At 42.9% G+C, this 12,203-nt stretch overlaps 1 protein-coding gene across 2 annotated transcripts in view; it reads left to right on the top strand.

The window, feature by feature from the left end:
- The window catches only part of FAM124A (family with sequence similarity 124 member A), a 102,065-nt gene extending 92,087 nt beyond the window's left edge, over positions 1-9,978 (top strand). Inside the window, exons 4-5 of one of the 2 annotated variants that reach the window (XM_082247202.1) lie at positions 7,795-8,894; positions 9,906-9,978. In XM_082247202.1, the coding sequence (XP_082103328.1) occupies positions 7,795-8,553 (759 nt within the window). In that variant the 3' untranslated portion in view covers positions 8,554-8,894; positions 9,906-9,978. Of the gene's footprint in view, positions 1-7,791; positions 8,895-9,905 lie in introns of both variants that reach the window. The other variant, XM_082247201.1, reaches the window with a different exon arrangement.
- The last annotated feature ends 2,225 nt before the right edge of the window (positions 9,979-12,203 follow it).

Raw genomic sequence — 12,203 nt, 5'->3', positions numbered from 1 at the left:
TTCAGTAACGCTATGTCTGTAATTTTATCAGTCCCAGTGTTACTGAGCTACACTTAGGATGGAATATCCGGTATAGATATTCTGGCCTTAGTGCCGCACCCCACTGTGCCCCCACAAGTGCCGGCTGAGGCAACCACCTCAATTGGCCTCATTGGCAGACCTAGATATGTGCGTCAACATTTTACTGATGTGCTGTTACTACCCAGCTCCTTCCCTCTAATCCTATTCTGCTGCACCTTCACTTCACACCCAACAAAGAAGATAATGACGTACTCTCCACAGGTGGAACAAACAGCAATTCATACATGACCCAGATTATTAGCCAGTATTATGTGACAGCACTGGCAGATCTAAAATGAGTTATTGCGAAAGAAATCACTAATAAAAAAATCACTGAGCTGAAAATGCCCATTTAATGTTTATACCTGCAGATGATAAAAAAAAGAAAAAAGTAAACTGATGCCTAGCATAACAAAACCCCTCTGTCCAAAAGGCTGGTGTCTGATGAATACTGTGCTGTGTGTTAGCTGTAAGGAATACTGATGTTGGGCTAACAATTACTAAATTACATTATTCTTACCAAATCCTTTACATTAACAATCCTAGCATTCATTATCATTATCAGTGGTGTGATTTCAAATAAAAAAATTATTTATTTCAAACCTGATTTGGGAAGTGAAATTGGGAAGTGAACCCCTTTTTTTTATTAAATCTGCAGACAGATATAAAACAAATTACCAGTTTGTATGTATCGCTATGTATAGCTCAGGGGTCATTTACCCTGTTGCATTTTAATGCGTTGTGTCCAACTTCTCATTAAAATGTTGTCTGTTCCCATCTCAGTGCTGCATTTTGAAAAAAAATCATTTTTTTATTTTTTTTTAATGCATTTGGATGTGAATATTGGTCAATGGCAGTGTATCAACAGGTATTTTGATGTGTTAGCAAAATGATTTAAAAAGTCTTCTTAACCCTGCTGGTTGAACAAAAAAAATGAATCATCTATGGGCGGCGTTATTTCAAGGGTTTCTAAATGTTAAAAAGGTTAAGAAAGGCTGATATTGAATATGAGCTTTGTATTGGAGCATATTCTTTTCTTTGGCCTTACTATATAGCACCACCTGCTGGAGGTTCTGTGCAGTGCTAGCTTACATTATTAGGTTAGAGAAGAATGTGATCAGTCAAGGACAGCTCTTGGCCTATACTATTAATCAGGAACTGGCAGGATCAGCTCCCAATCATGTGACTACTGTCACACTCACTGTTCAGATGTCTAGGAAGACTTTCTTGCCCCTCGCGTACAAGCCCAGTTCAACCACTTCTGGACTGGAAGATTTTCCGCCTTAATGACCAGGCTCTATTTTGCGATTCTGCACTGCGTTGTTTTAACAGACAATTGCGCAGTCGTGCGATGCTGTACCCAAATAAAATTGATGTTCTTTTTTTCCCACAAATAGAAATTTCTTTTGGTGGTATTTGATCACCTGTGCGGTTTTTATTTTTTGCGCAATTAACAAAGAAAAAGAGTGACAATTCTGAAAAAAAAAAAAAAAAAAACAATATTTTTCGCATTCTGCTATATAACATTCCCAAAAAAAAAGAATTTAAAAATCTAAATTTTTTAACATTTCATTCCAGTTTGTTTTCTGCTACATATTTTTGGTAAAAAAAAAAATCACAATAAGCGTATTTTGATTGGTTTGCGCAAAAGTTATCGCGTCTACTAACTACGGGAAAGATTTATGTCATTTTTATTGTTTTTTTTTTTAACTAGTAATTGCGGCGATCTGCGATTTTTTGCGGGACTGCGACATTGTGGCGGACAGATCTGACCCCTGACTGACATTTTTGACACTTTTGGGGGGACCAGTGACATTACTACAGTAATCAGTGCTAAAAATATGCACTGTTACTGTACTAATTACACTGACAGGGAATGGTTAACACAGTAAGTGATCAAGGGGTAAATGTGTACCTAGGGGGAGTTTCTAACTGTGGGCGGGGGGGCGTGGCTTGTAAAATGATCACAGAGACCTGTGTTCCTACATAGAAGGATCACAGGCCCTATGTGATCATTGCAGAGAGAACAAGGGTCTGCTGTGTTCACAACAGCTGACCGTTCTTCTCTGTCAGCGGGGAGCGATCACGGGTGTCAGGCGGCAATCGCAGCTGCCTGCCCCATGCATCGGCTTCCCCGGTGGCGAGTGGGGATGGGAGCGTGCTGCCGGCGGCGTGCGCATGCCCCCTAGCTGCAGGCGCGTGACTGACGTATACCTACGTCGGTTCACGCAGGAGAGAAGTGGTTAAGTGGTTGAGTGGACAGGAAAGGGTTAAGCTGTAATGAGATTTGTGTTTAATTGTGTTTTTTCTAATATAGCTTCTTTGTTTAGAACACACTTTGTATTTAAAGTGATAGTAAAGTCTTACATTATGACATTGCCTTGCTGGGGAAAAGTTTACTTATTTTTTATTAACCCAAGTTTACCACAGCTTTAAAGGAGAAGTACAGCTTGTTTGTCTGTATTTCTCCCATGGATCACAGGAGTGCAGTCCGTTCTGCACTCCTGTGACCCGTTTTCAGCAGACAGCGGGCTTTAATAGGAGTTCCGCCACCCCCCCCCCCCAGGAAAAAATTCAAAGTCAGCAGCTACAAATAATAATATAGCTGCTGACTTTTAAACATTAGAACTTACCTGTCGAGGGTTCCCGTGATGTCGGCACCCAAAGTCGATTTTCGTATCGTATCGGGTGCTGCAACCGCCATTCAGGGTAAGGGAACCCGACAGTGAAACCGTTTGGCTTCACAGCTGGTTCCCTACTGTGCATGCGCACTGCGCTTTCTAATTGGCCAGGTAGCGGAGAAAGGAGGGGGGCCGAACTTCCGTGGGACAGTGCCGCGGTGCTGTCTCCCAGAAGTGGAAAAGGGTACCTGTCAAAAACAGATACCTGTTTCCCCCCCCCCGGAAGGTGCCAAATGTGGCACCAGAGGGAGCGAGGAAGCATATAAGCAGAAGTTCCACTTTTAGGTGGAACTCCGCTTTAAGTGAACTGACGGCTGACGTCACAGAGCAGGGCCAGGCTCGGGCAAGATTGCAACCGGTCGCTCCCGCCCCTCAACAGTTCAGCGCACCAGTGAGCGAGGAGGGGGCAGATCAGACAGCTAGTGACTGCCAGTTACCAGCTCTCTGCTCAGAGAGCTCTGAGAACTGAATGATCTATGGTGTTTGATCGCTCAGTTCTCAGTGTTAGAGCCAGGTGCAGCGTCAGACCGATGCTGCATCTACCTAGGTAAGTTTGATTCAGGAAAAAAAAGAAACTCCATGCTTCTCTTTTGAAGTCTACATAACCACAAAAAATGAACCTTACTGGCAGAATTACCAGGTGAAATAAAAATAAGAGGAAACAAAAAACAGAAAGAAAAAGAAAGCGAGTGCAGTCACATCCAATGACTGTTAAAGGTTTAGTACAACTTTACAGAAAAAGTGTTAGGTGACCTAGCACTGGACCCCCTTCCCACCTCCCTGGTCTCTGCTGTAATTACCGCCAGTGATTCTCAGCTGTCAGGGCTCCCGCAGACCCTGTAATAAATTACATTTTATTCTTCATTTTAGATAACTTGCATTTATGTGCAGCCACTAGAGGGAGCAGGTGTCCCATTCTAGGTACATAATGAGCACAAGGCTTGCATCATCTTGGGTTTACACATATCTGCTTATTTGCTTTATGTTCGACTGTTACATCTATCTATAAAGTGCAAAATGTGGATAAATAACACAACTCTTTTATAATTTAGGAGTGTTACTTTTGTTTCTAGAAATTAAATATAATGTCCTAACCAGCAGTGTTTTGGTCATCTGAGTCATTATCCCTTTTACAAGGTCATAAAAATAGTGTCAGTTTCCTGCAGTAACCATGGCAGTAGGACTAAGCTGAGAATTCAGGTGGGCTTAATATTCGAATAGGGTTTGTGAGAAATCCATACTTCATCCAGCCTTTCATTAACCATATAAAATTAAAGCAGCAGTAAACTCTGATATAAAATTTGAACATACGGGTAAGCTTATAAAAAATCTTACCAGTAGGAACGATGAATATCTCCTAAACTTGTGCCACTTAGGCCCCTTTCACACGGGCTTTCCGATCAGGTTCGCCTGTCACTTTTTTCAGGCGGACCTGATTGGATGCTCTATGTACCTCTATGTGGCAGCGGATGTCAGCGGTATGTCCGCTGGTACCCGCTGCTCGCTGATCCGATGTGGTCTGTGAAATCGAGACCTACGGAAACCCTATTTTCCATCTGTCTGGAGGATCGGATCAGACAGGCGGCCCGTTTTCATCCGATCTCCCATAGAGGAGAGCTCTGACAGCTCTGTCTGCAAAGTAAGCGGAGATGGAGCTGTCAACCGCCTGCTCAGCGGGGATCGGCGGATCGATTTCCCGCTAAGCAAAATGGAGTCCACCGGGCGAAAAGCCTGTGTGGAAGAACCCTAAGGAGATGTTCAGATCATCTCTAGCTGATGACGTCACTGTGCATGCACAGTGACACTCTGCATTCAAATGCAGAGCACCAGGTTGAAATTAAGACCCCTGTTTACATGCGCCAGATTGATATTGTCATTCAAGCGGCTGAAGAGTGCGAACTCTAAGGGCGGACTCCGTTTTTCTCAGCAGGGATCGATCCGCAGATCCCCACTGAGCAGGCGGATGACAGCTCCGTCTCCGCTTACTTTGCAGAGACGGAGCTGTCAGATCCCCCCTCTCCTCTATGGGAGATCGCATGAAAATGGACCGCCTGTCCGTTTTCATCTGATCCTATCCGATCCAATCCTTCATACAGATGGAGATTAGGGTTTCCATCTGTCTGGATTTCACGGATCGGATCGGATAGAAGCGGTTGTCAGCGGACAAAAACTGATAGGCGGACCTGATCGGAAAGCCTGTGTGAAAGGGCCCTTAACCACTTGCCGACCGCCGCAAGTACATATACTGCAGCGGTCAGCCCCGTGCAGGCAAAGTGACGTATGGGTACGTCACTCGCCTGCGAGCCAATAGGGGGCGAGCGCACGCCGCCGGAGGCGCGCTCCCAACACCGCTCGCTCACTGTCATCCCCGCGCGTGTGACACGCAGACTCGATGTCCGCCGGGCACTCGCAGCCGTCCGCTGTGAAGGGAGAAAGGCAGGCGGCTAATGTAAACAAAGCCGCCTGTCATTCTCCCCTGTGTAAGTGCAGAGATCATACAGACCTGCTATGCAGGATCGTATATCTCTGTAGTTACACAAACAGCCACATCCCATAACAGTTAGAAGCACGCCCCTAGGGACACACTTAACCCCTCCTTCTCCAATAAAGTTAACCCCTTCCCTGCCAGTGTCATTTTTACAGTAACAGTGCATATGTATAGCACTGATTACTGTAGTAATGTCACTGGTACCCCCAAAAGTGTCAAAAATATAAACCAAGGGTCCGATCTGTCCGCCGCAATGTCGCAGTCCCGCAAAGAAAATCGCAGATCACCGCCATTACTCGTTAAAAAAATAAAAATAAAAATGACAAAAATCTTTCCCTTAGTTAGTAAACGCAATAACTTTTGCGCAAACTAATCAAGATAAGCTTATTGCGATTTTTTTTTACCAAACATATGTAGCATAAAACAAATTGGAATAAAATGTTAAAAAATTTTGATTTTTACAATTTTTTTGGGGAATTTCATATAAAAAAATTTGAAAAATATTGTTATTTTTGCAAAATTGGCGCTCTTTTTTTGTTTATAGCGCATGATCAAAAAATCGCACAGGTGATCAAATACCACCAAAAGAAAGCTCTGTTTGTGGGGAAAAAAGGATGTCAAATTAGTTTAAGTACAGCGTCGCACGACCGCGCAATTGTCCGTTAAAATCAAGCAGTGCCGAATCACAAAATAGGGCCTGGTCAGGAAGGGGGTAAAATCTTCCGGGGCTTAAGTGGTTAAGGAAGGCCGGGTAAAGATGGGAGCTCTGTCAGCGGTTTATAAACGGCCTAAGGTTGAAGTGGTTATACCGGGATCATGACCGCCCGTCCCGCTGTGTGATGTCAGAAACCAGAAGCATCGAACGTCGGCCGGGAAGCATTTGTAAACCGCAATTGCACCACACATGTGAGGTATCGCCAGAAGTGGCAAAGGGGGAGCAATGATTTTAGTGCCAGACCTCCTGTGTAACTCTAAGTTGGTAACCTGTACAAGCTTTTAAATAATTTCCTATGGAGATAGTTTGGCGCCATTCCATGGGCGTATACAATTTTAAAGCATGACATGTTTGGTATCTATTTACTCGGGGCAACATCATCTTTTATATTTTACCAAACAATTGGGTATTATGTTGTGTTTCTGTGCATTCAAATTTATTAGTGTTTTTTTTTTTTTTTAATTGCAATTGAACTACCACTGCACAAATATTGTGTGACATAAAAATATGCAACACCCCCCATTTTATTCTCTAGGGTCTCTGCTTAAAAAAATATACAATGTTTGGGGGTTCTAAGTAGTTTTCTAGCAAATAAAATGCTGATTTTTACATGTAGAAGAGGAATTTCAGAATTAGTCCGGACTAGAACTGGTTAAAAGGTAAGTCTGCCATAATGTGCTAGTATGCAGTGCAGGGGGGCATTTAAAAAAAAAGTGGTAGACTTTACTACCGCTTTAACCGCTTGCCGACTGCCCACAGTATATTTACTGCGGCAGTCAGCCCCTCACAGGCAAAGCGACGTAGGTCTACGTCGCTAGCCTGTGAGGGTCTCGGGAGCGGGCGCGCGCCGCCGGAGGCGCGCTCCCGCTACCACGCGGTCACGGACCCCCCCGAGCGTGTGACCGGCGGACCCAATCGTCCGCCGGTCACTTGCGTTCGTCGGTGGAGAGGGAGAAAGGCAGGCGGCTAATGTAAACAAGCCGCCTGTCATTCTCCCCTGTGTAGGAATAGTGATCATACGGTTCTACTATGTAGGGCCGTTGATCACTGTTCCTACACCTCAAGCCACAGCCAATCATAGTTAAAATCACACCCCTAGGGACACACATAACCCCTCCCTCTCAAAAAAAAAGTTAACCCCTTCACTGCCAGTGTAATTTTACAGTAACAGTGCATATTTATAGCACTGATTACTGTAGTAATGTCACTGGTAATCCCAAAAGTGTAAAAAATGTCAGTCAAGGGTCTGATCTGTCCGCCGCAATGTCGCAGTACCGCAAAAAAATCGCAGCTCGCCGCCATTACGCGTTTAAAAAAAAAGAAAAAAAAGACAAAAATCTTTCCCTTTGTTAGTAAACGTGATAACTTTTGCGCAAACCAATCAAAATACGCTTTTTGCGATTTTTTTTACCAAACATTTGTAGCAGAAAACAAATTGGCCGAAAATGTTAAAAAATTTTGATTTTTACATTTTTTTGGGGGGAATTTCATATAAAAACATGTGAAAAATATTGTTATTTTTGCAAAATTGACGCTCTTTTTTTGTTTATAGCGCATGATCAAAAAATTGCACATGTGATCAAATACCACCAAAAGAAAGCTCTGTTTGTGGGAAAAAAAGGACGCCAAATTTGTTTAGGTACAGCGTCGCACGACCGCGCAATTGTCCGTTAAATTCACGCAGTAAAAAATCACAAAAAAAACCCTGGTCAGGAAGGGGGTAAAATCTTCCGGGGCTTAAGTGGTTAAAAAAACATTTTGAGTAAAGTTTCTTGATTATGATGACTTCAATTAAATTTGTTTTGGGTTATGACCAAATTGACACCAATTTTTTTGTCTTCTTGTAGCAGGTTCACAGTTTAACCAGGAAATCTGTGTGGAAACATCAAAGCTACTTATCCAGAAATGGTAACGGGACGCCATTCAACGTGATTCCTTCCTATCAAAAACAGAAATATGAGAAAGCCAAGACTCACCCAAGCAATGGCCAGGTTCCAGGCGTCATCAATGGCTCCAACCAAGGCTTCTGTAAAACTTACGTTGGGCCACCTTGTTCTAAGAATGGCAGCAGCACAGTGCAATGGTTCCAGCGCAGCAAGTCACTGCTATGTTTACCAACACTGAGCTCATTCCCCTCATGTGAATCCTTTCCCTTCAGTGAGCCCCCTCAGTTTTACAGAAACGAACCCCAAACATTTCAGATGCCAGTGTGGCGAAGCAGCCCACGGATCAACATTGATGACCTGGAGGGGGCTCAAGAGACTGACGTAGACACAGGAATGAAGCTTTCCAGCTCAGACCTGTCTGTCATGTCGGCCTACTCACCTCTGGATGGCCTATCCAGTGACTTAGAACCTTCTCTACCTTCACATGGTGAGGGTGGACCAACAGTAAAACATAAGCTCTGTGAGCTTTCATATGAATCTTTTCACTCGGTTTCTGAAAGGTCTTCCTGTTCTTTGATATCTTCTGTGTTCCCCAGTATCTCCGGCTCTACTTCCCTTACAGAATTCAAGAAAGACAATGGCAGCCCTTGCGAGAATGCTGTGGAGATCAGCAAGCCGGGGACAGAGACTGGCGGCACGGAGGAGGAAGAGTTTTATATCTGATCCAAGACCAGCCTGGTCATAGTACCATAAACTGTATTACTGTCCTGAATATATTGTAGATAATCCCAGGAATGAATAGCTCACTTCATATATTATAGAAAGAAAGTATTCTCTTGGTCTTACATGCAACATTTTGATTGTTTTATACAGAGAAGGCTAATGAAGATCTCACGTGTAAAGAGTTCTATTTTCTTGTGTATAGATGGCAGTGAGAAGCATTAATCAGGAACTGTATGGTGTACAGACTGTCGCTGTACAACTAGGCTTATGCAATAAAGCACACAGGAGACAACATAGCAAGTAATTCTGGGTGGCTGCATTTTGTTTCCATAGAAAATCAGGTTTTTAACCTCTTAAGCCCTGGAAGATTTTACCCCCTTCCTGACCAGGGCCTATTTTGCGATTCGGCACTGTGTGACTTTAATGGACAATTGCGCGGTCGTGCGACGATGTACCTAAACGAATTTGATGTCCTTTTTTTCCCACAAACGGAGCTTTCTTTTGGTGGTATTTGATCACCTGTGCGATTTTTTGATCATGCGCTATAAACAAAAAAAGAGCATCAATTTTGCATAAATAACAATATTTTTCACATTTTTTTATATGAAATTCCCCCCAAAAAAATGTAAAAAATCTAAATTTTTTAACATTTTAGGCCAATTTGTTTTATGCTACATATGTTTGGTAAAAAAAATCGCAAAAAGTGTATTTTGATTGGTTTGCGCAAAAGTTATTGCGTTTACTAACGAAGTGAAAGATTTTTGTCATTTTTGTTGTTTTTTTTTTAACGCGTAATGGCGATCTGCGATTTTTTTGCGGTACTGCGACATTGCGGCTGACAGATCGGACCCTTGACTGACATGTTTGACACTTTTGGGGTTACCAGTGACATTACTTGAGTAATCAGTGCTATACATATGCACTGTTACTGCAAAAATGACACTGGCAGTGAAGGGGTTAACTTTTTTTGAGAGGGAGGGGTTATGTGTGTCCCTAGGGGCGTGATTCTAACTGTGATTGGCTGTGGCTTGATGTGTAGGAACAGTGATCAACGGTCCTACATAGTAGAACTGTATGATCACTATTCTTACACAGGGGAGAATGACAGGCGGCTTGTTTACATCAGCCGCCTGCCTTTCTCCTGCTCTTACGGACGATCGCGAGTGACCGGCGGACATCGGGTCCGCCGGGCACACGTGCGGGGGGGGTCCGTGACTGCGCGGGAGCGGGAGCGCGCCTCCAGCGGCGCGCGCTCGCTCCCTAGACCCTCACAGGCTAGCGACGTAGCCCTACGTCGCTTTGCCTGTGAGGGGCTGACTGCTGACGTAAATAGTCGTGCGGCGGTCGGCAAGCGGTTAAAGTTATAAGGTTTACTTTAAAGCCAAATTCCAGGAAATTTGAAGATCCTCCTTTGCAGTAATGCTGGCCATACACTAGCCGAAAAATTGTTCAAACTCGTTTTCGAATAACGAACACTCAGCCGTGAGAGCGAACGATTTTGCCATCAGGTAATGACTGAATTTTAATCGATAAATCCTTCCATGGACATGAATGAATCAGTTTTCCGTTAGTTTTGTCACATATGCCTAGTGCAAACAGTTTGGGCGAGAAACACATTAATCTTTCAATTTATTGTTTGTTCAGCAGAATTTTTCAAACTGTTCGATTTTTCAGCTCTGAAAAGTAAAAAACTATTTTCTATTGGAAACGAACCAAATGACAGATTTCCGAACGATTTTTCAGCTAGTGTATGGCCAGCATAGGGCTGCACCCACACTGCAAGAGCTAACTTCTCATTTTGTTTAGGAGAGATTAAAGCCACTTTTACTTACCTGATTCTCCGCTCCCCCGGCAGATGGCCCTTATATAAAGAAATTAAAAGTTTAAGTAAATTATGGCAGAATAATTTATTGTTTTATCCCCTTCACCACTAGAAACTGGGCCTACATGAGAACTTTTATACAATCGTTAGCAAGAGATTGAAACCCTTGTTGACATCTGTCTTAGTTAAAAATAACATAAATGGTGACATTTCTTACCAAAACTTTACAGAGGAAGACAGAACTGTCTGATACTTCTCCTTAAAAAATGTGGGAAACCTTTTCTGCAACAGAATTGGCCATCTATTGTAATACACCACAGCCTTAATCTTAAAGGGTGGCATTCAATCCAGTCTTAGATATAGGTGAGTCAGGCCCTGGCTTTTGATGTCTCCAGTACTCTCAACAGCAAGATCCCACCTTGGAGTTCTGAGAATTGAAGCTCCCGACGTTGCATTTTTCATATTATATATTTAAAGTAAAATCTTGGATTGAGAGTAACTTGTTTTAAGAGCATTTTGCAAGAGAAGCAAATTTTTTTTTAAATTTTGACTTGATAAACAAGCCATGTCTTGATATATAAGTAGTGTCACAACACAACTGAGTATAAAAGAGAAGAGAAGAGCCTCAAAGTGTAGCAATATGGTTACGTTTAATGAAGTTATAACATTTAGCAACTCACATGGTTGATGATTAAAACAGGCACATCTAAGTATGCAGGCACCCGGGGTAAAGCTGTCCACATAGACCGTCCTCCACACCCCCATCAACATTATCCCTTCCACACTGCACTCCATGATTTCTTCAAGCCTTGCTTTTAGATTGCTCTACCGCAGGGTAGTCTTCCTGTTCACAACTGCAGATTGGCGGCTGTGAGAGCCGGTGGTGAGGAGAATGGTCTGTGTGGACAGCTTTTGCCCGGATGCCTGCATACTTAGATGTGCCTGTTTTAATCATCAACCATGTGAGTTGCTAAATGTTGAACCTTCATTAAATGTAACCATATTGCTACACTTAGAGGCACCTCTCTTCTCTTTTATACTCTGTAGCTCCTGCTGGATTTTGCTTCCAATTCCCTTGTGGAGGCGCCATTTGTGGATGGACGTTTTATGGTTTTACAACCTATCACATTGCTATAATCTTTTTATATGAACTATAAACTTAAGGTCTTCTGAATAAATGTTGGTGGAACAAATCATCTGAGTTTCCATTATTTCTTATGGGGAAATTCGCTTTGATATAAGAGTGCTTTGAATTACAAGCATGTTTCCAGAACGAATTATGCTTACAATCCAAGGTTTTACTGTATATCTAAAAGTAAGAGTGGCAATCCCAGCCACAGTAATAAATTGTCATGTTTAATTCTCCATCATACCAAAAACTGAATGATCAATGCTGGTAGATTGATCATTTAAAAACTCTTCTCTTTTGATCCAGATTTACATTTCCAGTCCATAGAATCCACCTGATTCTCTTACTCAATTTAGCTGATTCTACATTGCGCTTCTTTAATGCAAAAGGTTTGTTACCTTTTTTTCACAATTACAGAGGTTAGCATTTGGTTAGTCTGAGATAATCCAGCTTCTTTAAAAGTCTTAAGCCTAGTGCACACGGGCTGAATTCCGGGCGGCATCGGCTGGTTCAATAGAAACGGGACGACATTCAGTCCATTGGTATGTCAGCCGGTCCAACAGAAGCCAGCCGTTCGGAAGGGAAGGGATCCTGGTGCCCCACATCCATGCAAGTGTACAATGGTAGGAATGACAACCTCAGCCTGAGCTCACACCAGGCTACGCCCCCAGTTTTTTTTTTTTAACCTGCTGGGTTGAA

Source organism: Pelophylax lessonae (genome assembly GCF_965119305.1).
Source record: "Pelophylax lessonae genome assembly, chromosome: 2".
Classification (NCBI taxonomy): domain Eukaryota; kingdom Metazoa; phylum Chordata; class Amphibia; order Anura; family Ranidae; genus Pelophylax; species Pelophylax lessonae.
The sequence above is the reverse complement of the archived record's forward strand: the minus strand, read 5'-3'. Positions and strand labels throughout refer to the sequence as shown.